We start from the raw sequence: 27511 nt of genomic DNA, 5'->3' as shown, positions 1-27511 counted from the left end.
AATTTTACTGCTGCTAACTTAAAATCCTCAAGGGGAGTTAATTACAGGAAAACCTTTCTAAATATCAGCTGCATATTTTCCATGACAAGAAGGTTTTCGACTCACGTTGAACAATTCCAGAATCGGAGTTATCATTATTTACATGAGTATGTTTTAGAAGAAAGTAAAATCTGTGTTTGTATAATGCAGTTAAAGCTTTTCAATACTTTATTTTTTGAAGGCTGACAAGTGGCAGCTATTGTTCGGAGAGAAATGACCGTGCATAAATTGAATTTTATTTTGTATGGCAAGTTAAACTTCCTTTGTTAAGCTCCGGGCATATGGCAAAACCAGAATATTTGTTGATATTTTTTAGGGTTTGGGAGATTTTTTTTTTTTTGGTTTAGTTTTCACTTAATTGAAAAGTTTATTATTTGCAATTTATGTGCATATATTTACTTAATTTAAACTTTATATATTGCCACTGGGGACTTGCCTTCTTCTGTAAATGTTTGCAGATTAACTTCTTTTTTTTTTTTAAAGCCAGCCGGTGGAACTTCAAACCGTGTATGGCAGCAATCAGCGCCAGCAAGGAGCAGTGTGCTGAAGTTAGGCGCTCACGATGTGCTTGGCGCACGTTTTTTCCAGCGCGGCAGTTCCGTGGGCATTCTTAAACCGCTTTTAAAGAAATAGCCCGCTCGGCTTCAGCTTCGAAAGAGAGAAAAGGAATTCAGGGTTGCCAACGAGCGGCAACTTCAGCCTGGCGAGCTCTCGCCCTCCCCCTTCGGCCGCGGCTCCCCGCTCCTCGTTCCCACGGAGCAGCCGCAGCGCCGGCGGCCGGGGGGATGCTGCGGGGGCTCCCGGCGGGCACCGGCAGCTCCCGGGAGGCTGCTGCCGCCCCCGGGGCCCGGCTGCGAGCCGGGGGCCGCCCGGGGCAGGAGGGAACCGGAGGGGACCGGGGGCCGGGCTCCGGTAGCTCCCTTCTGGGCGGTGGCGGCAGCGCTGCTGCGGGCAAACCCCGCGCTGCCGTCGCCTCCTTTGGCGGCGGCACAGCCCCGTGCCTCCCGCGGGCAGGTGCACCCCGGCTCCGGCCCGGGGAAGCCCCCCCCGTGTCTCCCCGTTGCCGCCCGAGCCGGAGAAGCGGGGCTGGAAGGCTGCTGAGGGGCAGGGGGGCAGCGGGACCTGCCGCCGGCAGGGGAAGTCGCCCCGCGGCCGGAGAGAGGAGAGCCCGTCCTGCCTCCCCCCTCCCCGCCCGGCCCCGGCACAGACACTTGAAACGGAGTTAAACGCTGCAGAGAGCTCCGGGTAGTTTGGGGCAGGCTTAATAGGATTAAAAGTAGCTGTGTTTTAACGTTAGAGGATTAAGGCAGGTACTTCCCGTAGCTAGTCCGAAACAGTGTTTTCTTTCTCGACTTTCATTTTTTATGTAAAAAGAAAAAATCACACAAACCAAAGCTATATTCCTTTGTCTCTGCCTCTGAAACCTGACAGAGCAATGTGTCTCTTTCTCATTTCAGCTCCTGATGAAGATATACTTGTTAAAGGAAAGCAGTCCATCAAGAGTCAAGTCTTAGGAAATCAGAACTCAGAAAGTGAGATTCTCTTGGAAGGCGACGACGATATCACGTCATTCATAGAGGAGAGAGAAGTGGAGAACTTAACGGGTAACTTCAGCTATCTAATTTCTCATCAGCTTCTTTACTGTTTAAGTTCTCATCTCCCCTGCACTGCAGTGAATACTAATTTAGGATACACACCATTAAATTTTTCCTTCCCATAACTGGGTCTTTCAGATCACTTTCTGTACACCTCTGATGCTGGGAATTTACTTATTTGCTTGAGGACAGTTGTGCATTTTCTTTCTTGGGTTTTTATAACCTGGTTGTTTCCACGGTAGACGTCTGTATTCTAGGAAATCTTCCTTAGAAAAAGAAGCTCTACCCAGCAAAGAGCTGCCTTTTTTTTTTTTTTTTTTTTTTTGACCTTGTTTCATTCCTCAAAACATTAGACCTAGTGGGCAATTAGGCGAGTCATTTGTAATTAAAGGCTTTGGAGAGCTTCAGGGTCCCCCCCTCGCCCCCCTCCGCCCATTTATAAAACTATACATATTAGTGATCTACTTGGATTTCAAGGATCTGTATGCTCACTGGATTTAACTCCCTTAAACCCCTTGTTATTCCCTCATTCAAGTCCCTTTTCCACAGACCATAACCATATTTGTCTTGGTTTCTTTTTCCTGAAGAAAAAGATAGTACTTCAGATACTTCAGATCCTTGAACTTGATTAATTTTACCAACCTTTGCTGTTGTTGCAATCCAAGTGGAATGAGTCCATTTCTGTACGATTGATAATGTAAATATTAACTTCCTTGGTTCAGGCACTGGGAGTTATAAAGCATCTTCATTGTTATTTGAGGAACATGGGTTTACATGAAAATGCGAATTTCTCTGTGTTCCGCTGCTTTCTCACCTGCAGTATTCCATGTACATTTTTGTTAGAGAAAGATGTCATTGCTTGGATAATTGTGGTTCCCCAAAAAGCTAGTAGTGTAATCTTACATTATGATAATCTAATGAAATTAACAGAAGTGATTATTTATTGTCAGTTTGCTTATCCCTTGCCTGAACTGTTTTCCACTCTTTAGTTTTTCAAAGCAAAGTTGAAAATAAAACATACTGGAAAAAAAACACAAAACAACACCAAACCTATGTAGGAAGCGTGGTGGAAAATAAATAGGAGAATAATGCAACGGCATGTTATGTACGTGGATCTTTTCTTTCTTTCTACCACGAGCTTTCTTCTCAACAGCCTTCTGTGTTTCCTTCCCGTTTATTATACATTCATTGGTTCCAGTAATACATTCATACTGTAATAGAGGTGAAAGGGGAGTTTAATTATATAATCTTGACAATGGCAATAGGATTAAGAAGTAATCCTCACTAATAAAGTGGTGTGGGTAGAAATGAAGTGGAAATTGTCAGGGGTCTTCTAGAGGACCTGGACTGCCCCAGCTTCTGCAGCTGTCTGCTTGCCCTGTAATTGAATGTCTGAGAGTGATTGAAAAAATGTTATTTCTCCTCTGGATTACATGCTAATGTACAGAGGGCAAAGGGAGACAGCAAAAGAACACATAGCTGCTTATTTCATCCATTTGTGGGGGTGAGCTTTGGGAAATCATGGCAGTTCTGCAGCTATCTCATGCCCATCTGCAAACACAATGTATTTGTACATTGGGAATAGAGGGCAAAGCTGCTCTGATCTCAACAGAGCATCTCTTCTTTTGTCCTAGTGGCACACATTGAGATTGATGCGAGATTAAGGACCATCACCCTCCTAACAATCGATGGAAATGACAATTCATCTGAATTTTTTGTCAGTTATTCTCACATTGATTACCTGAACGTGTGTACCTCATTTATAGATGCTTTATTAAAACAAAATTGTCTGTGTCACTTTCATATCTTCCACTGTTTTATAAAAAGTCAGATAATAGTGCAACCAAGTAACTTCATTTCCTTACCTCTTAATCAGCTGGATGACAAACCTAACCTGCTTTCTCTCTGTGTGTGTTAGTTTATATAATAGGTTCTGTATTGTCAGATCTATGCCGAACCTATTGTTTTCAGTAGTCGTCTGATTTGTCCCTGTGATAAGCCCTGTGGAGATGTGATTATTCCAATAAAAATTCATTCAGTTGGAAACCAACCCTCCAGCTGTTTACTCCCACAGTCCCCGAGCTACACTAATGCTATATGGAATCCTTGAACAATATTTAACATGGAATCAAAAGCATCTTTAAAACATTTTACTTCAGGCTCTGTAACATTGTCTAACCTTAACAATAGATTTCTATCATCCATGAGGGAACACTTCACAGTCAGACAACTTTGAGCCTTGACTGCTGTGTTCATCTTTGTGGAAAGCTATTGAAACTCTCCAGTACCTACAGAACACATTTGACAGTAAGATTTCAAGTGCTCGTGTGTGCACGCTCTCTATTGCATACACCAGAAGGTATGCAACCACTGAACTTTTTCAAAAAGAAAACACAGCCGAGGAAAAACTATATATTGCCATGCTAAAGCCAACTCCTGGCATGTATAATGTATGCATCAGTTTGCAATTGTAGCTGCTTCAATGTTCGGCAGAACAGAGACACTGTAAATCTATTACATATGTTCTTTTCTGGGATAAAAAAAAAAAAAAAGGAGTTTTGTTTTTTTAAGGAAGAGCTAAGCTCTCTGTTTTATTTATTTTCACATTCTAAGCTTGAAAACCAAGTAATTTTGAAAATTGTTGGTGTTCTCCCTCTTTGGCAGGACCAGTTGCCCTAAGCGCACCAGCCCAGCTTGTGGCACCCTCAGTGGTAGTGAAAGGCACTCTTTCCATCACTCATTCTGAGCTCTACTTTGAGGTGGATGAAGAAGATCCCAGTTTTAAGAAAATCGACCCGAAGGTAAGAGATCATTGACCCTGAGCTCTGAGAGATGATGACAAATTACCCGAGACCTTTAATTTTTCATTCTACTTCCTTTACCTCTATTGGCCCGCAGTGTCCTAGCTTTAGTAAGTTTGCCACTGACCATATATGTTAGTGAACTTCACTGAAGTGCCACCTCCTCTCCTTCTCCCCGTTCTCCCCCTCCCACAATTCGACCCTACTTGAATGTTAATTAGCTTGCTGCGAATAAAGCTCCAGGGAGGCATCTTAAATAAAGACATCTTGAATCACAGGCCTGTGTGAATACTGGAAAGTTCAACGAGGCTGTTAGCCCAAATGCTTTGTTTTACTTTCCTATTTTTATATAATGCCAGTATAACATCATGCCTAACTTCCTACGCTCTTAAGTTTTCAGTGCTTCTGTATCGTATTATTATATAACCAATTTTACGGGGCCTGTTACTATTTATTGTGCCTAAGCACAAAACATAATTGCCCTCTTAAAATACGTTTCTGAAGTGACTTGTTAATTTCCACGAACTTTATTTGCTCTGAGTTACTTGATTACCAGTGTTTGTTTAGAATGAGCAACTTTTCAGTAAAACTCCAGTGCAAATGCAGGATATTCTGAGCTCAGCTTAATGAGGTTGCACTTGGATGTTTTCTACAGTATTGCGGCAGCATTTCAAAAGTATGACACGTTACCGATAAATATTCTTGTATCGCATTTTAAGCACAGGGATGTCTCTTGATTTTTAAAATACCTGCTTATTATTAAACATGGTAATAATTTCTTTATGAAGTGAAAATAACTCACTGGAAGACATAGTGGTTTTCTGCTTGTCTGCAGACGATACCTTGTGTGTTAAGCACCAGTTCAGTTCTTTGTTCCTATTGAGCAAATTGCTCTTGTCTGTATTAAAAATGGCCACAGTGGGTCTGAAGGCTGGGATTATCAAATCCTATCAAGGAATAAATCTGTTTTTATCAAGGAATAAATCTGTTTTGAAAAAGAACACTGAAATTCTTTGAACTAGAATTTAGTATGAATGATTAGTTAGAAGTGTGATTTTATGTGGTATCATAAATGAAATTTAACTTTTTTTTTTTTGGTCCTGAAACATTTTTGAAATGATTTCAAGTATGAAATAGCTCTTAAAATTTTGATATGCTTACTCTTTGCATAGTATTTCTTAGAACACGGAATGGTTGGAAGCATATAAATATAAAATGTAAGGAGAGGTTACTGTATTTCATTCTGCGTCTAAAATCCTCTGCTACATATTGTATTAGCATGAGAAAAGCCTTACATGTCTGCGTTATTCTGCATTTCTGTTTTCCATGTTTAGCACGTAGGGCGTTCAAGTCTAGTTAGGAATTCCTACCATTTCTGGTACCTGGTTATGGGGCCATTGCCATGCAAGGCATTCAGCTTGCTCGCTTTTTGCCTGGTCTCAAATACTCTGGAGTGGTTGTTTTCCTAAGTGCGAGCAGGCGTTCAGGTTTGGCGGGGCTGTGACTTTAATTCTATACCTGAGAGGTTGCATTTGGGTTCTTACTAAAAGGAGGAGGTGGCTGTGTGAAGTACAGGCTACGTCTCTTGTATTCTAGTTGTGATGCTGCCGCGAGTCTAAAAAAAAAATGTATCTTGGTGTCTCTTTTCGAGGGGGTGGAAGATGGGGAGTTAAAAACCACATCTGGGTATTTTTCATGTGAGAAATCGCTAAGAACACCCCGCAGCTTTTTTTCTCTGCATGAACACCTCCCGCCCCCCGAAATCGCCGTACCTGGCTGTTGGTGACAAGGGCTGCTCCCGGCTATGCCCCTACAAACCAAAACCAAAAGCCCCGCCGCCGCTGCAGCTCGGAAGGCCCGTTTAACGAACGAGGCTTCACCCGGTGATAAATCGGAGCTCCTTGTATATTTGTCCAAACTCCCGCAAGGCAAATACTGTGACAAGCTCCCGAAGGACAGGGCAGCGCTGCCGATAGCATCGGTGCCGCCGGGATCAGGAAGAAATGGAACGAGTCGGCTGCAGCAAGAAGTTAGATTTTAACGTCCCCCGCTCCCCCCCACCCCGCCAGGACACGAAAACTTCCTTGAAATGCCCCGAGCCGATTTAGAAATATTTTTTTTTCTTTGGGTTCCGTTGTTAGCACTGATCAGAGACCCCCCAAAATCGCGGCCCCGTCCCCAAAGTCGCTCTGGGGCAAGGCGCTCTGCCTGGCTGTGGCGTGCCGCGACCGCCGGCTGCGCAAATCCGCGGGGAAAAGGGAAATAAAAATAGAAGGAAAAAAAAACAACGAACCGAACACAACAAGAAACCAACCAACGACTGCTTGTTTAAAAAAAGGATCGACCCTTCGCTCTAAAGCGCGTTAATTATTCAGGGTGGATCTATACCTCGAGTCAAAGGCGAACAGACAGCTCGGGGCAGCCAAGGAAGCTAGCCGTGATTTTTTTTTTGTTGAACAAAATGCAAGAGCTCCAAACTTACTAAATACTGTTAACGATAAAAAATAATAAAATAAGTTAGGAGGAAATTAAGCGAGCCCTCAGTTTCAGGTATGGGGCTGGCTGTGGTGCAGCCTGCCGGGGCTCCACAGAAAATGGAGGCAGCGCTGAGGGCGCCGGGGCCGTGCCAAGCCGGGGGCTGCCCGGCGCCTCTAGACCGGCTCTTGCCGATTTAATTCTAATTTTTTATATTATTTTAAACGTTCCTCCCGAGGTTCAGACAGAATCTACTTGCCTGAATTTAAGAACCAGTGACGAAAAGTCCAAGTAAAGTTAAAGTAATATTTTTATTACTATTTGCAACAAGTCAGTCGCGGGGCACATAATCTGACCTTGGCACCGAAATACATTTAACATCAGTAAAACTTTTTTAAAGGGCGATTTGTACATATAGTTAAATAATTTTTCACTTGGTGACAACATTCAGGCAAAAGAAGAGAGAATAAGAAAAGGACTATACATTTGTTCGAAAAGGTACCTGTGGGGGTTCGTTCGTTTGGCCGCGGCAAAAGTCCGATCGCTTCTGCCAGTGCCTTGGGAGAAACGCGGCTGGGCTCGGCTCGGCTCGGCTCGGCTCTTCCCGGCTTGGGGCAGGGGCTGGGCGCCCCGGCCGCAAGTTTTTAAGCGCCGAGCTGCAGGTGGGTGGGGGCGAAGCCCCCCCCGTCCTTCGCCGCCTCTTCCCGAGCCGTGGCTGGCGTGGCGGGGCGAGGAGGCTGCGGGCGCCGCGGTCGTTTGCGGAGGGCGAGCTCGGCGCGGGCGGGTGCGAGCCCTATAGTTTGTCGAGGCTTTTGGGATTGGTGAGGATTTCCCTGGCTAGCCTCCAGGTCTGTTTGGCGGCGCTTTCCAGGGCCGAGTGGGGCTTGCCCTGAAAGAGGTCTAGGTTGGGCAGGAAGTAGTGGGGGCAGCGCCGGCACTGCAGGCAGGAGATGAGCTGCAGGAGGATGCCGTTGAGCCGGTCGCCCAGGCACGCCTCGTCCCAGTCGGTCTCCCGCGGGTGCTTCTCGCACTCGTACAGCAGCAGCGTCTTCATGTGGTAGTTGTTGAGCGGCTGCCCCGGCAGCTCCAGGTGCCGGTCGCGCAGCGTCTTGAGCACCGAGAGGCACTTGTTCCGGCAGCCGCCCATCAGCAGGCGGTTCTCGGCCTCGCCGAACTGCAGCACCCAGGCGTCGCTCTCGGCCGAGCTCTGCTTGCCCGTCAGCGAGTAGCACTCCTTGGAGAGCAGGTTGAAGCCCTCCGCCTTCACCTCCGCCACCCGGTTGGGGCCGGGCCAGGGGATGTGCGGCATGGGCCACTGCGCCGCGCTGCGCGGCCAGATGCCGGTGCACTTGAAGGCGGGCGTGATCTGCACCACGTAGCGCTCCCGGATGCGCAGCTTCACCTCGCTCGTGTCCGCGATCATCTTCACCACGTCCCGGTAGCTGCACTTGTCCACGGCCTGGGCCACCAGCGTCTGGAAGCGGGAGCGGATCTTGCGGGCCGACAGGTAGCCCGAGGCGGTGATGAACTCCACCCAGAGGGACATGCTGCGCTTGCGGCCGTCGCTCAGCTTGAGCACGGCGCAGCCCGGCAGGGAGCCGTCGTCCACGAAGTTGAAGACGCCCATCTGGTTGAGGTAGAGCACCACCTCGAACTCGGTGGGCGAGATCACCTCCAGCCCCTCGTAGCGGGCGTCGATCTCGCTCAGGGAGCTGATGAAGCGCGGCTCCTGCACCTCCACCTCCTTCAGCACGTCCGACACCACCTTGCACACCTCCCGGATGGTCTTGGCGATGGCCGCCTTGCGGGCCTGGCAGCGCTCCGTGTAGTATTTGTTGAGCTGGTACACCAGCTTGGCCTGCGCGGCGATCATGTTGGGGCACAGGTCCGGGCTGTACACCGGGCTCTCGCAGTACGTTGAGGGATCCAATGCTTTAGCGGAGGCTGCAGCTTCGCCGAGGGCACCGGCCGGCTCGCAGCCCCCCACCCCCTCCGGGAAGACGGCGGCAGCGGCGCGCCGCCGAGCGCCCTTAAACGCTCAGGGAGGAGGAGGCGGAGGAGGAGGAAGAGGAGGAGGAGGAGGGTGGCAGCGCTCGGCAGGACGAGGCGCGGAGCGGCGAGCCCCAGCGCTGCCCCGGCGGGGAGGAGGGCGAGCCTCGGGCCGGCGGGACGGGGCGAGCCGGGCGGCGGCGGGGCCGGGGCCGGGGCCGGGAGCGGGGCCGGGAGCGGGGCCGCGGGCAGCCCCCGCCGGCTGCCGGAGCGCCAAGTTGCGGGGGGCGCTGGGGGCACGCTGCCTCCGCGCTCGGCCGCCCACCCCCCCGCGCCGCTGCGCCCCCGCTTCAGCAGTTCATGAAAAAAGCCCGGCCCGGCCAAACTTCCCCGGGAGGCGCAGGAGGTCCCCGCAGAAGAGCCGGTCGGCGGCGAAGTTTCGAGGGAGGAGGAGGAGGAGGAGAAGAATGCGAGCAATGCCCCGAGCGGCGGAGCGAGCCCTCTCCGGCTGCCTCCCTCGCTCCCGCTCTCAGTCCGTGGCACGGCCAGCGACGTGCATGAGTTTGGCCGCCGCTCTCAGCCTGTCAGGGGGTGTTGGTGACTTCCCTTTTCCTGCCGGAGGCGTTGTCTGAGCCCGGCTCTGCGGCTCCCGCTAGCTCTAGGCGCAGACTTGCGCGCTTGGTCTGCGCTCTCCCATTCCTGGCCCGCAGCGCTACGGAGCCCCTTTGGATTTATTAGGGTTGCTTTTTCTCTCGCTTTGCACAGACTTGTGTGTTTTATCCTGAGCGGGAGGGAGGGCGTAGCCGCCGTGCCCGGGGGCGCTTCTCCTCCCCCTCCCCACCCCTGGAAGTGCGCGCCGAGGCTCTCACTTTCTGCGCCTCTCCTCCTCCTCCTCCTCCCTCTCCTCCTCCTCCTCTCTCTCCTCCTCCGGCTGCTGCTCCGCGTGGCGGCGGGGCTCTGTGCCGCCGCGCGCTTCGGTACTTTATGAATGGGGCCGGGGCGGCCGGGGGGCGGGGCCCCGCCTCCTACAATCGCGGCCGAGCTGTCAGCGCCGCGGCCAATCGCGGCGCCGGGCGGGGACGCGGCGGGCGCGGGGGCGCGCACGGGCACACGCGGGACCCGCTCCCGGGGCCGGTGCCCGGAGCCCACGCGTGGCTCGCCGCCGGGGCAAGGGAAAGCTACGGTGCCGGCCGCTCCCCAGGAGGAGACCCAGCGCCCGTGTGCAGGGAAGGGAAGGAAGGGGGAGCGGTGCTTCTCCCGCCGGTGTAATGCGCATCTGCTGCCGCTCACGCTGGGCTGCAGCGGTGGAAGTGAGAGCGGCGCTGGCCCCGAGTCGCGCACCTTGTTTTACTGCCCTTGGCTGGGGCCGCACTCGTCTTCGTTTCGATAAACCCGGCGCCGAAAAGTTCCGCGCGTCCTCCCGAAGCGGAGAAGCGAGTTGTTTGTAAAGGACACGCTGGTTTTTGGTGCGAGTTCGCATTAACAAGGCTACGGAGCCGGAGAGCCGCGGCTCCGTTATGTCTGCTCCGAAACGGGGCGGGCGAGCTCCGGCGTGGCCCCGGGACAGCAGCGACCCACCAGGCGGTCCCCTTGCCCCCCCGAGGTCCCCCTGTCCTCCCGAAGTCCCCCTGCCCCCCGAGGTCCCGGTGCAGCCGATGCGCTCCTCCCGGCCCGGCCGGCGCCTGGCCCCACGTCCTTGCGCTCCTTCCCCTTTCGCCGCGGCCGGCTGAGTTTAATAAAGCCACCAGCGCCGGCTGCTTGCCGCGTGCGTTTAAATTAGAAACACGGCTCGGGCCGGCCGACTGCGCGCTGGGAGAAGTAAGTAGGGGCGAGCCCGGCGGCGGCGGTGCCTCCTCCCCGCGGAGCCGCCCGGTCTCTGCTTCGCAGCCCCCGGTCCCCGGTGTCCCCGGTAGGAGAGGGAGCAGCCCCCGGGGGAGGCCAGGTGCCCTCCTTCTCTCCCTTTCTCCGGATGCCGAGCTCGGCCCGGCTGTCCCGCGGTCCCACGGCAGCCCCGGGGCTGGAGGAGGTTCCTGGGAGCGGGGCAGCGCGGTCCCCTTTTAGGGTCCCCTTTTAGGGTCCGCTTTTGGGGCCGAGCAGAAAGAGCGCGGACCGCTCCCCCCGCCGGTAAAGTGACTGATGGCAGAGCGTCGCCGGCGTCCGGATTTAAAACAATTCATTACCAATTTTCCCGTCTGAGGTTGAAGCTCTAGTAAATAATAAATCAGCTAAACAAAAGCCGACTTTAATTTATTGCCCCGGCGCTAATTAGAAACATCATTTGAGCAATAAACTTAAACACTTGCAGCGACTAACGCAGGGGAAAGCCTTCTCTCCGGCGTCGGGGCGCTTGCGGCCGCGCTGCGTTAAGCCCGGCTCCGTCTGCGGCGGAATTTGCTCTCGCCGGGCTGCATAATCGGAGGGGGACCGGCACCCGAGGAGGCTGTAATTGAAGAGCCCTTGTCACCTCCGCTTTTATGCAGGGAGCCCACGGGCAGCTCGCTGCCCGGGCAGCAGCAGGAGATACTGTATGCCATTAAAAGCACCGCCCGGGCGTGTGTGCGCGCCGCCGAGAGGGAAACTCTCGAGGCTAAAAGCCACTTGAAGCCTTCAGCCCGATTGATCTGTATTCTCTCGTTATAATCCGTCTCATCATACTTGAGTTAATGAGGCAGGGGCGGGGGTGATCTGATGGTCCTTGACAAATTCATTAGGGAGGCTGCGGGACATTTTATTTGACTGTTAAACATCGTGTTTGTTTGGTTTAAGCGGTGCCAACATCAGCATGCCGCTGCCTGGAGCAATAGTGTTTTGTTAGCGAGGGCTTCTGTAAAAAAAGCTCCCGGGAAGGGGACTGGTGTGCAGGGCGCATTTGCTCTCTCCTCGGCTCCTCCTGCCCGCTCCCTCCCTCTCGGCGCCGTGGGGAGCTCGCTCCGGTGTAAACCCACACGTGGAAACGGGGCGCGCAGCTCGCTTCGCTCCCCGCTGCGGAGAGTGGCAGCGAACGGCTGCTAGGAAATGTGCGGAGACATTTTTTTTTTTTTCCTCCCTCCCCGAGAGAGAATGCTCTGCCTCCGTATTAACCCTTAAACAAACAAACAAAACCACAAAACCAAAAGAAAACTGGAAAACAAATCGGAGTTTTAGCAAGAAGCACCCACGCTTTTTATTGTGTAATCTAGTAGCATACTTGCCGTTGCTTGACTAGCCAGCTTGTCAGTGGCATACTTTATACGTTTCAGAGCCTTTTTATTCTAAAAGGTGTATTTTTAAACTTTCTGTAACAGGTTACAGATACAACTTTTAATATTTAAGTCAAATCAAAGCCTAATGAAATTGACTTGAGACTATTAAGAGGTTTCTGCCAAATCTACCCTTTTTCTCTCCACTCTCCCCTCGCTGAATGGAGACAGAAAAGCGAATGCAGGAACAGGTGCTCCCAAAAGGGATAATAAGTATTTTTATGAATAGCATATGAAATATGTATGTGTACACATACGCTTTGGTTGTGGCAGCTTTGTAGACGAGACCCAGCTAGCGCTCCATTATTTCCTAGTAGCTGGTTTCCTTTCTGTCCTTTCATTTAAGGGAAACAGGTTTGTGGAAAACAGAATAATTAATCTGCTCGTGGAACCTAACATCATCAGATTTTTTTTCCTGGGGATCAGTATTCAAACATTCTCAGCTTTGAGCGCTTTGTAGAACTCTGCTTCCATTTATAGAAGAACAGTATGGGAAAAGAGCTAGTGCCCTTTGCCTGTCATTTTCATACATTCCTGCACTGCTGATGGAGCTTGAACTGCTGCAGGGAATGTATGGATTTGAGAAGAAATGATTCAGTAATGCATGTTGTGTTTCTCCACAGCGAAACCAGGTTAATGGTTACAGTAAATGCTGCTGTGGGTTTGACAGTTAAAATTCTGTTTACATTCAATAGTATGCAGTGTGTACCTTTTCGTTAAAGTCATGCCTTGGTTTTACCATCTGCCGATGTGTTCTAAGGACTCTGTTCATGAAGTTAGCTGATAGCACACGTTGAGGGAGGAAAGATGTTTTCACTTCTGCAGATGTCATTAATGCATCTCATCAGTTCAGAGTATTACATGAATCTACATTTTTTATTTTTTATTTTTTTTGCTACAAAGATTGAATGGTATGATAATTAAATCATTTATTCATGTTTCTAAGTTTCCCCTCGCTTTCTTTCTGGACTGGGAAGGGGGAGGGTTTCAACTGCTCCTTTAAGTAGCTTATTTTTCCTTTCCTATTCTGCCTTAAAACGTGGATGTGTTCATATTCTGTTAAACCATGAGCCATCTGAAGTCTTTCACTATTGCTTTTAACCTTGCGTTAATGGTAGTTTCTCTTTTCTCAGGATGCATAGTTGTGACATTTAGCTGTACAATTGTTAAACACTGTTTCGTAAGTTTGCCTTCTGTGAGCTGGCAATCAGGAGGGCAGCAGAAAATAACAGTTCTAATGCGTTTATAGCATTTTCTTATTAAAAAACTTCTCCTGGGCCTGTTGATTTGTTTGGATACAGTTGCGGTGGGTGCATGCTATTTCATCCCGCAGAATTAACCATGTTCAGTGTGTTGGTTGGTCATTACTTACTGTAATTGATTAATTGCAGGAATAATATCCATTTTAAAAAGTATGAAAGCATGTAACATGCTGGGATTTTGCCAACTTGATTTCCAGTTGAAAGCAATAACATGTGTTTGCTTGGGAAAATTTGAGGTGGGCTACGATGGTTAGCTCTTGTACTGTTCTTAAAAATGCTCTCAGGCTAAGCGAGTGCTTCCTTTAAAAATATGAAAATCACGTGGATATTCTAAATAAAGTCAAAGTTCTGGAAATTAAGAAATAAATAGTTCAGAGGTGTTTGGCCGTGACTCTTCGCTTTATCAGTAGGTGCCTGATGTTTATTATCTGTGCATATGCAGTAAGTAATCATGCCAACAAACAATAACCTACGTGCCTTAATTGGTGAGGTGAATTATTTTAAAGATCAAAAACCTCATGCAGCTAGCTGAAATAAAGGATGTTTATGAATAGTTAGAATTCTCTAACTCTAGTCTTAAAAATTTTCAGTTTCTAGCTCCAGAAGTGAAAGCCTCTTATTTATACTCTTACACTTTTTTAGAAGTACTTCCCCAAGTACCACGTACAGCTGTGTGAAATACTCGACTCCTCACCAGCTACCCTAAAAGTTACAAATTTTAGTGAGCTTCGACAAGTGCAATTTATAAAGGGAAAGGGGGGTGTAGGAGGAGGGGGCAGAGGGGGCTCAATCTTCTCAATAGCACTGCTGACCAGCATGGAATATATCGAGTCTCTCTCTCTTTTTTTGTTTTGTTTTGTTTTTGCCCCCTTCGCTCCCCCCCACCCCCCCATGTATTTTAAAATGATTTGGGTTTGACTTTGAATATGGTAGAAAAGGCACGTGAGTTTCACTTAAATGTAATTTATTTATTTATTTTTGTGCTTCCTGTTTGAGCAGTTTTATAATTGTTTCCTTATTCAAATGTTTTACAGTTTTAATGCAAAGTTAGAGCTGTCTACTTTTCTGCTCATTGTACTTTATGGTATTAAACTTGTATCCTTTTGAAGTAGTATGTTGGCATAAAAGTAGTGTATTACTAGTTATAAAATCATTGCAGGGGGTTTGTTGCTACTTCTAATGAGAGAATCAAATCATAGCTATTCCTATTTTATATCTTGCTGTGCATATCTTATTTCAGAATAACTTCCCCATGATAATATGCTGCTTTCTTTTTAGTTTTCTAATGAATTAGATAAAACCTGCGTGCAAAACAGTTCAATGCACCATCTCCTGGAGCTGGGAAGGGGAGACTGTATTGGTTCAAATAATGTATAGAAGCCATCTGCATAGTTTAATTGAAATAATATTTGGTGATCTAAGGGATGGAAATTGTTCCTTTTCTTTAACCATCTGAAATAAAACTAGGATGTAAAACAGCTGTCTTGGCCTATGGAAATCAAGGTTCTGCCAGTCTGTTTCTTTTCTTCATTTTCTCCTTCTATCTTCCTTTATTATCTTTGGATCCCAAGGAGTCTTTCTTATTTTCTAACTGGTTTTGTCTGCAACAAGGGGCTGGGTTGGTGGGTTTAAATAGACTTTGGATAGAGTGAAAAATCTTTGATCTATGGCTATGACTGCTTCCAAATGATTTGCTTGCTGGGACTGGACACTGTCCATGCCCTTTCACTTCACTATCAGATAGGCACACAAAAAGGACTTGACATGCTACCAGATGCATAGTTAATCATTGCATTAGGTCTGTAAAGGGGTCCATCCAGACTCAATTAGGTCTACCATTTTTAACTAGTGTTTGCTCTGTAGTTTGTTTGGAATGCAATATTAATTCTAGCCGCTGTTCTGCTTATTTAGCAGCGCTTTAACAGACTGCTACACTTTTATTTTCAAGAGGTTTTCTCTGCATTTCTTCTACTTGTATTTTGAATAACTGACTCTTAGGATATAACAGATATTATTGCAGTAAAATAAATTATCTGAAGCTTTCATGAAAAAAAGAAGTGTTTGCCTTTTTGTAATTCATCTGTTTTCCTTTCTCAGTACTGATTTCTAAATATGCAGTTGAAATACGCTAAATGCAGCGACTGCCGCGTATTAAGTTAGTGGTCAGAAAAATAGCTTACAAGAGTGTCTCAGGGTTTGCGACAGAATCTTAAACTCCGAAACCCGGACAGCAGCAGTTCTCCTATCATTTATTTACGTAAGAGCTCATTCCTATATGTGGCACTGCATGCTTTTCTGTGAGAAGGATATTCAGGGTGCGGGAGTTCGGAAGGTTCAACTGTAGGGTAAAAAGCATCAGGTAAATTACTGCTCTGAATCTTGCTTGGGGTTTCCAGGAGTAGTTTGTATATTTACACTAAAAGGTGTTAACTGTGTGTGCTGCATAAAGAGCACTGAAAATTCCGAGAATTCACAGGATTTCAAAAAATGTAAGTTTAGTTCATAGAGTTAGCCTGTCCTTTCATGGTATGATGAAGCTCCAGTGTTCAAATTGTATAAATTGTTTTGATCATATCTGCTGTCTGTATTTCCCACTAATGCTTGTATTGAGGATGGTAGGCCTACAGAAGGAGAGGCTCAAAGGGGCATAAAACCATCGTTGGTAGAAACCTGATTTAAAAGAAACGAACGCTAATCAGAATATTCAAAAATATTTTTGTTTGTTTTGAAAAAAAATAATATATTTTTAAATAAAAAAAAATATTATGGAGCAAGGCATTCAGATGTTAACATTTTTAGTCTGTATGTAGTTACTATAGCTATTGCATTCAACTTCAGGAAATAGTTCAGCCTTTACTTTAAATCTGAGATTTCATGCTTTAGTTCTTTGCTCCATGGTTGTCAATATTCTTTAAGGAGGGAAGATGCATTAAAATGTGTCATTTATCATTTGGTTGTGGTCACAGTGATACTCAGATGCTGCTAATGGACTTCCAAGGTACAGGATGTACAAGCGAGTACTGCTCAGAAGTGCCAGTTAGGGCTCTCCAGGGATTTTTAAATTATTTATGCCTACCTGCTGCTCTCAAAGACAGGTGTGCATGTGTGTGCACGTGTATAATGCATTAATGGTTAGTATTCGTGCATATAAATATGCAACAGAGAGTAAGACTAAAGCAAGAACCCTTGGGAGGTACAGGCAGGTAGCTTTCCCTCGTCGTCTGTCTTGGAAGTCCATTTTAAGCGGCTTTCGAGTGCCAGCGGACCTATGGAGGGCAATTGCCAAGGGGCACGGGGCAGGTTTCCAGAGCGTGAACTTGAAAGAAAGTGGGACTTGAAATGCCCGGTCATTTGTGAATTTATGTTTTATCTCCCTTCACTTGAAAATTTATGAGGAGAGTGACTTCGGGTGCTTGCGTTGTGTGTTCCAGGGCTTGCCCCCACTGATAACACCCTTGTTGGCGTGAAAGTGCAATGCAAATTATGACAGTTACAACCTTCTGTTTTGTTTAACCTGTCAGTGGATTTCCTGGCTCAGTGCTGAGGGCAATGGTGTGTTCAGCTAGTTCCATATTCACCTAAACTTAAAAGGTCAGGTTTCTACAGGCAAGCCTAGTCAAAGCCTAATTGATGAGGAGGGCAGGGGGACAGAATTTACTGTTCTGTTGGCTAGTTTCATATCGTTAGGTTGTCCTGAAAGCATCAGGCAGTCACAGCCCCTTTCATGTAAGTGCTGACCCTAGACAGGAGCTGACAATCAAAGGAGGCAGCCACAGGAACCAGTGCAAGTAGGCTATTGATTTTTCAGTTAGGTCTAAGTAGTTTGTAGTATGGGTAATGGGTGACAGAGGCAGGTATGTCATTATCAATGAGCTCCAGAACAGTAGCGACAGCCCCCGCTCATATTTCCTTCAGCACTGACAGTATGCATCCAGCAGTGGTCAATAAATCGCCCAACCTTTTCCTGACAAGTGACTTGGAGGTGGGGGTGGGAGTCAAAGAGCTAAACTTCTGTACTTGAACTTGACGGGGATGCGGAGAGACGATTCCAGCATCTGTGTCCGCGGCTGCTTAGGCGAGGAGCCGAGGAGATCGTGGAGAACAAAGCCATGGCAGAGGCCTGGCCAGGAAGCTTGGCTCGCTTTGAGAAAGTAAAAGTTTTTCTCCAGATCGAGTAGAATAGCCTAAAACGTCAGCTTTCTGCCTAAACGGGGTCTGCTGCAGTAGTTAATTTAGGTTACCATGGCAGGGCTTTGTTTTTACTTTAGCGTTGCTCTGCATTTAATCAAGGTTATACTGCCGCGGCAGTGCAACAGTCGTGGTCTGCCGTTCAAAATCCGCTTTTAATTCCTAGTTTCCTCTTCTTAAATTTCATATGTGGAGACTATTTAAAGATGCTGAGGCTTTCTTATAAATCCAAAGTGCTGTCAATACAGTTTCTGTTCTGACTACTGATGCTGTTTTTGGTCGGCGGTGGAGTACCGATACTTTAGGAAGCTGAAAAAAGTTTTTATTACTGGGACTTTAATAGCCGTCGTTTCTGAATTTAGTAGAGCTAGGTCCAAATTTTAGGTGTACACTTCAATAAATTCGGAAGGATACTGAGAGACCTTAAACATAATAATAAGTGTTTGTTGTTGCTGTTTTAGTTTTTAAATATATTTGTATGGAAAATCGGTTAAATGAATTAAAATATCTGAATCTCCTGAAGTTTTCTAGTGTTCTTGCTTTATGTGAGGGATGCAAGTTATCTGCATTTTTCCAGAAGTTGGAATTCAGTCAGGTTTTATGCTGTGCGCAGATGTTAACAAAATAGCATGTGCTTATAATTAAAAAAAATCTTTAAACAAATTGAAATAAAGCAGGAGAGTAAATGTTTTGAAAAACTTCCTTAAAATAACTCATTGCTATGGTATCTTGTTTAACAATGTTTGTAATGTTACACAGAGCGGGAATCTGAGACTGTGTATATCGAATAGCTGCAAAGTATCATACATGACTGAAACTTTTTCATCCGTCTGCAGCAGCCTGAGCCATTTTCTTCGTGGCTGCCTTTTTAACTGCAAGAGCAATGTTGACACAGACCCGAGAAGCGAGGCTGAAATTTATCAGAGGATTAAGAAATCCGTTAATAAATATTTGTATAAGCTACAAACCTGAGTACCTGTATATTAGAAGCAGTTATAAAATTAATTAGGTATAAAAATCTTTTTAGGTACTGTTACATTGCCTAGTGAACAAAGCCTTGGAAGACGGGCTGACTGTCTTCCAGAGGAAATATTTTTCGGTTAGCTGGATAGAGAGGTGTGCCGGGTTGTTTGAGGCCTTAGCTATTCAGTGAGAGTTTTTCCTCTGTCAGTAGCAACTACGTCTCTCAGGGCCTTTTTTTATGTTAAACGAGGTAAAAAGTACGGCTGAGCAGTTCGAGTCTTATCTTTCCTTATAAACAAGTACAGCATCTTTCAGTGCATTTTCAGTGTTGCTGGCATGTTGTGTTATTGCAGAAACGTAAAAAGGAGCTGCAGAAAGGCGACAAATTAAATTTTCATGAAAGAAAACCCTAATCAGCAGTGACAGTGTAAGAGAAAGATGATTGCCACTTGGTCATTGTGGAGAGGCACTTAGGCTTGGTGTCAGTGCTTCTGTTAATGATGACTAATGTCTTTCTTGGAGAAAACGCATGCTCAAACATACTGCTGCGGTCCAGAGAAAGAACTGAGAGATAGGCACTATTAAGGAAAAAGGTTGTGAATCCTAAAGCAAAAGCCCAGGTCTTCAGCTGGAAAGGCTACAGTGTTTCTGCAATGCCAGAAAGCACAGATGTAAAACTGTTCTTGTTCCACTTTTTAAGCAAAAGTATACACACACAAAAAAAAAAATAAATATATATATATATTTACACACACATGCATACATGCATTATATGCTACCTGGTGTCTGCTGCTTTAATTAAAAAGGAAGGTATAGCTGACACTGGAAGCACTCTAGTCAGAAGTCACGTTTTATTCCTCTTCTGTTAATGAAGCCTGCTTTTGTTAAAGAACAAAACCCGCTGCAATATTTTCTTTGCTAAGCTCTGTGCCTGTGTTCTGAATAAACCTTTCATAGTCAAATGCAAAATGACTCAAAAGACCTTTTCAAATCTTGAAGCTTTGGCTGTTAGGTATATTGGCAAAAAAGAGGTGGCATGTGTCATTTCTTCAGCTTCCCCCAAAGTGAGACCTTTCAGAAGGGCATTTGCAATGCTTGTCATATTTTTTCATATACATCTTATTGGCCTGACAAGTCTAGAGGACCATGAGAAAACAGATGTCATTGCATTCAGACAACACTAATTACTCTGGGATTTTTGCAGCCTCAGTGCCTGCATGTAACTGTCGATTATGACTGTTTATGTGGCCTATCATGGGTACACGCTGCACACTCAGATGGTGCCACCAGGCTTTGTGTTTCCTGTTACCACACAATAAGATGGAAAAATCAGCAACAAGCACCATGCCTTAATGGTAAATGCCTTAGTGTGCTACTTGTATATATTTGAAATACATTTTGTTAAGATCTATATTCGCATTTGTTATTAGATAAAGTCTGTTTCTATTTTAGATCACACTTCACAATAGAAACCAACAGTTATCTCCTCTTTAAACCAGAGCGCTGGTATCTTCTTTGTTAAATTTTCTTAGCAAGTCTGTCATTTCAGAATCTATTCTTCCTGTGCAGCAATAACTGCTGCACGATTTTTAACACAAAGTTCAAGTGGTGGTCACGTCGTGGCCTGACTTTGTATGTTATCTCGAATGTTGGTACGCGTTTCATAAGCAGAACAACCAACGTTAATCACAGATTGGAAAATAAAAGCTCCAATAATGTAACTTCACATGCTGATGAAGCAGAAATAGAAGCAGCTTTATCAAAGATGTATGATGAGATAAAACTGCAGTCTCTGCTGTACAGTTATAGTAATTATGACTAATGAACCGTCCAGTCTGGATGAAATGGCATGCCCACAGGGACTGTGTCCAATCAGTTGTGACTTATGCAAGCTGAACAAAACATTGATGATGTTCCAGATTCAATATTGTAACAGGAAGTGTGGTCTTTGTTTGCAATGTCAGGTTTGTCGAGGTATTTTCGAGCAATTTAGGCATAAACAGTGTTAGTAAATAAAGTCTTAAGAGTTGGGGTTTGCTGAGGTTTTAAATGGGCTTACAGAATTACAATTTGCCGGGGTCAAATATACCTGAATTAAACAAACAAACAATGCATCAGTGGCATGTTCCTGATGCAGTATAGTTCAAAGTGGGTCTGATCTTCTTTCTAAACTATCATTCAAAATGTTACATTTTAATATGCTGAATATAAGGAAAGCATAAGATCCAAAACTTACGATTGTAATCATGTATCTGTTTAGGCTTACTGGGGTAATTTCTTTAAAAAATATTGTTTGAGATCGGACACTACTTTAATTTTTATTTTGAAGCACTCTACACTTTGAAACAGTCTATAATTTGTAAGTAAAAGCATCAGTGTCTGAAAGACAATTTCTTATGGTGGGAAGGTTAATTCATACAGCTGACATAAAATGGATGTCCAGTAGGTTTTAACAATGTATAGGCTAGCAGAGTAATAATTTTAGAACAGCTTTATAAAAACAGTATGTGTAGTTGTAGAAAAAGAAAAAAACAAGTAACAACTCTGAAAAATAAACCCGATTATAATGGGAACTTCTGAAGTTAATTGCAAGATAACAAGACAGCACAAAGAAAAAATGCCTTTTCTAAAAACAAATTTGTGATAAGTTATTAAGGCTCAGTCTGGAAACAATTGTCTATGAGTCGGTTTACTTACGTGCGACTGTTTGAAGGATTTAGCAGTAAAATGATCGACACATTGCAGATGTTAGTGATACATTACAATCAGTTTAGCGTTTTGCCTGAACCCCTCTATAAGCTGACAAAGAAAAATTATTTCAAAAAGATGTGGTGGTTAACTGCAAACAAACTGCAAGAGAAGTATGAAAAAAAAAAAAACAAAACAACCAAAAACCACAAAAAAAAACAAATATAAATCTTAAAATATGTTTAGAACAAAGGTAAAGCATCATTTGACAAAACACCTTTTAGACTGATGTGCTGTTTAAAAACTGTGTGTGTATGGTAGTCAGGAAGATTGAAGTTGTGTTGATTCTTAAAGTCCACCTGACGTGAGTACATTGCCATCAAAGAACCTGGCAATTAAAGTCTCGCTTACCTGACATCTGAGTTCATTACTGTTCTTTTGTATTGCTTAAAAGAAAGGCAAATAGTGATTTGACACGCCTGTGATTTTCCTGAAACATTTTTTCTAAGTAATACGTTTTCTTCCTCCCCCCCCCCCCCAGCACTGAAACTCAAAAGCTGACATTTTATTCAGTATGTTTGTTTTTCTTCTGAAATGGAGGAAATCACAAGCATATCTCCAGCGTTTGTCATCCTACATTCTGAACAAACCTCAGAGTACTTTTAGATGTGGATTCAAGTAGATTTTAGGTAAAGATGTCTTTTTTAATCTAGAGCCTTCAGTCATTTGATTAGAGTCATTAACTAAGTCCATTTGAAAAAATAAATTGCTAGAAATATAAATTAGCTTACCATTTCTGTTATGTAAATGTCCAAAGAGGCCTTCTAAGAATCAGAATCCTTTGCTGTTGTCTCTTGCAATAAAGCATATTGCATTAAATCTGGTGAATGTTAACATATTTTATACAATTTGGAATATAATGTTAAGATGAAGAATGTTGATAAATAAACTCTGAAAAATTACTACATTTTGGCTATATTAAATAATTAAAGGTACGATCTTTTGGAGACTGTGGCACTGTTGACTCTCTTCTACAATTTCATTTCAGAATCAATAGGACGCAATGTATTAGTCCATTATCTAATTTTACTGCATGGAAGGTTGCATTACTATCACATTTATTTAATGATTATATCAGTATTGTGCCGATTGAGTCAGGACTGAATTTGCTAGCTGCTGTACAAATGTACAAAATTTATTTTCTTTCTTCCAAAGAGTTATTATTTAACAGTAATGGATTTAAGTATGTAAATATTGTGTAAGTTCTATACAAAAATTTTGGAAAAAAAGTGTTTATATGTATTACAATAAAGTATTTACTTTTGAGCTGTGTTTTTTAGGAGGCCTCAGTCCTCCCTTTTTCACATGAAGTCATTGATAATGCTCCTGTAAATTCGTGCAGCTGAGCAGCTTTTTGCTTTTTTTGAGATGTCTGTTGTTTTAACTTTGTTCCCTGCTACAGATTTGAACACATTGTTTGTGTCCAGCAAGCTGTACTTGTTCATTAAATATGATCTGGGGTTGTAGATACTCAGTGTATCTATACGTTCTTTAAATTTAAACCAAGGAGTGTTGGATCTCAAGGAATTAATTTTATTTACATGTTGCAGTGTGTATCTGTGTACATACATGAGATACCTTATGCATTCTAATTATATTTGCTGTCTGTCTTTTTATGCAAGAGTTGCTTAGTCTACTTTTACTCCTGTGAGCAACTTTCAAAGTCTTTGGAAAGATAACACTTTCATAGGGAGAGTCAATTGTGTTTCATATGTGATACTGAGGAGCTGGAGTTATATTCAGTGTCATCTGCATAATAGGATAGCAAAATTCAAAGATTGTTTTACTGAAGACTAATTCTCTTATGTAAATTCAAAATCATGTAGATTGCTTACATCTTGAAATTGCTTAGCTATTTTTGGTGTCTTCTTACCTACCACAAATTACGTTGACAATATGTGCTAGAATTTTAGGATTCATTATAAATTCTATTTCTGTACTGGTTTAAATAGATTTTACACTTGTCTTCTGCTCCTTAATCCCACTGTAAAATAGATATTCTGTTGCTTAGGTATCTAATGCTGATCAATTCATGCAATGACCTGCACTCTGAGGAAAAAATGGTTTTCATGGAAAGTACTTTGAAAGAGTCTTTTCCTAAGGAAACCTCTTGACGGATTTCTATTCACTGCTAGCATATGAATACAAAACTGGAATATTGCTTCCACCTATTCTTCAGAATATTCTTCCTGCCTTTTCTTTTTCTCATTTGAATTAAATCAAGGCAAACGATGAATTACCTGCTCAGTGGCCCCCCTTCCCACATCTGTTACGTACAAGGCAGGATGGAAACCTTCAATTTCCCCCAGTTGTACTAGGATTAGTTTCTGCTGTCCCATATTGAAATGTAAACTTGAAATGTGATTTCTATTTGAGCTGCTGGGAATGTATGCCTCAGTCTCTTAGAGGATAAAAAATGTACATAAACTTTTGACTAAGATACCTTTTGGTTAATGATTTCAGATGTTTTAGTTTTGTGATTTCTCCACGTCAGGGATTCTAAAATTATAACTTTTGCTGATTTTCCCATAGGGTTTTACGTTAGAGTATGCAAGGTGACTGATGCTTATGGATGTAGGAATAAATCGATCTTCATTAGGGAGACAAACTGAGGTAGAAAATTACTCTTCAGTGCAGGACACTTACTTAGCATTCATTGCAAGTGAGCATGACTTTTTCTGGCTTGTAATGACTAGCACAAAATGAAGTTGGTCAGAGCAGCATGTGCTGGCCTACCTTATCTATCCTAAATATATCCCTAATTAGCCTTATGCTTGGGATAGGTAGGAGAGGCCGGTGAAAGTGTGATTGGGTTGGCTTAGTTTAAGATTTTCCCCATAGCAAGGTAGTTTCAGTTGCTCACTTGAGGAAAACTTGCCTTATTTGCAAAGCTCTGGCAATGAGGGGGCACCTTTGAAGGATTAAAGATTTGCCTCCCATTACTCTTGGTCCAGATTCTAATCTTACCTGATCTATATCCACAATAACTCATTTAACTGAATTATATTACATTGTTGGAAAACAAATAGGAGTATAGCAGAGTCAGGAGGAAAGCACTTTCTTATTAAGTCAGTTATTGATATTTTGTCCTCTATACCTGGAATAAGGTAAAAAATCAAAGCTTAACAACAAACAAATACAAATAACAACAACAAAAGAACTCCTCTGTGAACTAATGGTATTAAAATCAAATTTCTCATAAACAATTTCATCTTGAATTGATATACAGGAATTTGATTGACATAAAATTCCAACCATGAATTGATAAATACCAACTGAAGGGATAGTTCAGAAGTTCTTTACTATCTCTGGACTTTAGCACTTTTTTGTTATTGCATAGGTATTTTGTCTTCCATGGGTATCCACCAAGATATTTGCAGAAATTCTGTTGCTCATTGGAGTTTGGATTATAGATGTTTTTGTTGTTCTGCCTCCTGCCTCTCCTTCATTGTTTTTAGGTATTATATTTTTTCTTTGATATTTTTATTTCTCTTTTATGTGAGACAAATCTTAAGATCCTGTGCTCTCTTGTTGCTTGTAGGTAAGTGTTATTTTGCTTTTTTTGCCACCCTAAACTAATCTAGTAAATATCACTTCCTCTGTGTAACGTTAATCTTTCAGAAGTTTGTTCTGTACTGGAGAAAATAAATAATTAGAGATAGGTAAGAGGTGAATGATGTGTAGGTGTAAATATTCTGTAGATTAAAACATGCTGCATGGCTACTCTAGGTCTCTTTTGAGGTAGTCATGAAAACTTAAATTGTGTGCCTCGTATATTTAAGGCCAGCGCGCCTATATGATTTTATTAATGTGCTATAAATCTTATATTCACGAGCGGTGTTTACTACTGTGCAGTATATTTAAAAGAAAATTTATGCCTCACTGCAGAAGGAAGGTAGGCTAGTGAAAAAATACAAGGGTGGATCTTAAACATTTATCCAAATCTGACAAGTATTTGCAAAGAATTTATTCCTGTAAATTTCTGCCGAGACTAAATGATACGTACTCTAGCCTTGGTTTTAATAAAATCCTTTCAATATTTATTTATGCATGCACAGGTGAAATAAAGGCATGTCTTTTGTCACTGTCTGTATACAAGAACCTTGTGAGTGTTCTTTTTGGATCTTGGGATGAGCTTTTAATCCTGTTTTAAAGTGGGTCATTCTTCACTTGGGTGTTGTACCTTAAAGACCTTGCTGGCCCCTCTTCTGCAGGAATAGTAATTTTCTCAGTAAGGCACATCTTGTCTGTCTTTGACCATATGCATCTTTCACTACATACCCCTTTCCTTCTGGACCCATCTGCATTCCTTAATCAAAATGGATGGGTTCTTACACTAACTCAAAGCGTAAATTAGGGTAAGTCACAGAAACTCAAGACAGCTCCCTTCCTACTTACAAGACTGGTTTTATCTACTTACTTGTGTTTCCCCCTTTACAGCACCTAGGAAAACTCTCTCTGTGGTCCTTAGGGAATGGCAGGAAGTTACTGTAGATGTGATTCACACCAGTAGTGAAACTGCCTGCTTAAAAGTTACTTGCCTAGTGCTGTTGAAAGGACAGTGGTTATTTCACCAAGGAAACATTTTTTATTTGTATGGGGACATTGTAGATTGCGCAGAAAAATATAGTTAATGTACCATGCATAACCTGCTATGGCCCTTAAACTTGCACTTCAACCTTGCAGCAGTTAAAATATTAGGCAGCAATACAAAACAGATATTCTGGATGCTTGCTAAAAGTTTTGTTAGACTCTTTGTGCTTCTACACTCTTTATAATTAAAATCAAGTTCTAATGCCATTTAAAAAGAAAGCACATGTACTTTATTGGACAAGTTTTCACTTCAATATGTGAATATACCTATCACTTCAAAAGCATTCATCATGTTGGAGAAGTGCATAGAATAATTAAAGAAAAAAATCTGGAATGTATGAAATTTTTACATCCTGAGATAACTTTTCACCAGACTTACCCCTGCAGATATGTGGTTACATAAATACTTGCTTAATGTGCAGTGTTAAATTCTGTCTGTAATTGTAAGTGTGAATGTTTAGGCAATCTAAGTAGCCTCAGTAACAGGAGGTCGGTGGCATAGTCTTCTGTCCTTCCTTCAGTCTTCAGAAACTTCTTAAAGGAAGAATGGGTCTTTTGCCATGTCCTGTCAGTAAGGAAAGTTTCTATAACTAGGGATAGAGAAACACATGGGAGATTATACAATCTAGGCCATTTAGGGTTCCTGTTTTGTTCGTGTGGTATCGTGTACAGGGGTAGACAGTAAAATTCAACTTAACTACATACTGCCTTGAGTAACTTGCCACAAGCTAGATTTGATTGAATTGAAAAGAATCATCCATGCCTTACAAATGATTAGTTTTCAGCTGGCAAAGCTCCCTGAAATAGTTTTCTGTAGTTCTGGGTTTTGTGCTAGTGCAAAGTATGTTTGATACAGCAAATGTTTGACCAGGGATTGTGGTTCTTCAGCAGCCTGGATTTATGGTGGCTTAAGTAGCTGTGATAACGATGCTCACAGTTTGCTTTTGCACACCCTCTGAATTGTAGGAAGAGGTACAGGTTTTTAACCCTGAAAGATACCTTTTTCCTCCCAGGCATTATGTTGACAAGAGGTTTTGGGTATCAAAAATGTTTTTTATACTGACTTGTGTTACAAACTACAGTGGGGGTCTTTCGTGTTTCAATGTAGTCTCCACTGTTTTTCTGCATGCCTGGTAGCCTTTCTGAGTATCCTTAGTTATTAAAAGATTCTTCTTCTCCTGACCCCTGTGACACAAGCTTTCGACCCCTGCCGTGTTTTGGTCATACGTTCTGTCACCCTTTGGGTACACTGGAGAACATGGAGGAGAACTGAGGCATGCACTAATGTGCCCTCGTATCCTTGTTTACAAATTTATTATGCTCCTGGGAGAACAATGCCTTGATGTATGCTATTATCTTGCAATCATCTTAACTCAATCCAGCCTCTTGGATAAAATAGATATGAAATATAAGATAAATATGAAATATATGATATGAAATATATGATATGAAATATAGGATAAAATAGATATGAAAGCATTTCTTTACAACATTTAAAATACAGTTATGTACATGTATAAAACATAGAGGTGAAGAAATAAAATAAAAGGTCCTGCTTGCACAAAGATTAAATCTGGAAGGCTCTCTCTTGTGGTGAGAAAGTCCTGTGATGGACTTCA

General features: G+C 43.6%; 2 protein-coding genes across 4 annotated transcripts in view; one reads left to right on the top strand and one right to left on the bottom strand.

The window, feature by feature from the left end:
* LRBA (LPS responsive beige-like anchor protein) overlaps positions 1–27511 on the top strand; it is a 391035-nt gene that overhangs the window by 207456 nt on the left and 156068 nt on the right. For all 3 annotated transcript variants that reach the window (XM_068680931.1, XM_068680932.1, XM_068680930.1), the window contains exons 39-40: positions 1497–1643; positions 4299–4435. In XM_068680931.1, coding sequence (XP_068537032.1) covers positions 1497–1643; positions 4299–4435 — 284 coding nt within the window. The remainder of the gene's footprint in view (positions 1–1496; positions 1644–4298; positions 4436–27511) is intronic.
* MAB21L2 (mab-21 like 2) lies at positions 7566–10389 on the bottom strand. The gene has a single exon (XM_068680953.1). The coding sequence runs from the start codon at positions 8781–8783 to the stop codon at positions 7704–7706; it is 1080 nt and encodes a 359-aa protein (XP_068537054.1). The 5' UTR covers positions 8784–10389; the 3' UTR covers positions 7566–7703.

This window comes from Anas acuta, chromosome 4 (genome assembly GCF_963932015.1).
Source record: "Anas acuta chromosome 4, bAnaAcu1.1, whole genome shotgun sequence".
Taxonomy (NCBI): domain Eukaryota; kingdom Metazoa; phylum Chordata; class Aves; order Anseriformes; family Anatidae; genus Anas; species Anas acuta.
This window is presented reverse-complemented; position numbering and strand designations above follow the sequence as displayed.

Excerpts from the sequence above, each read along its gene's own strand:
- MAB21L2 (XM_068680953.1), bottom strand. The coding sequence starts at position 8,783 with ATGATCGCCGCGCAGGCCAAGCTGGTGTACCAGCTCAACAAATACTAC.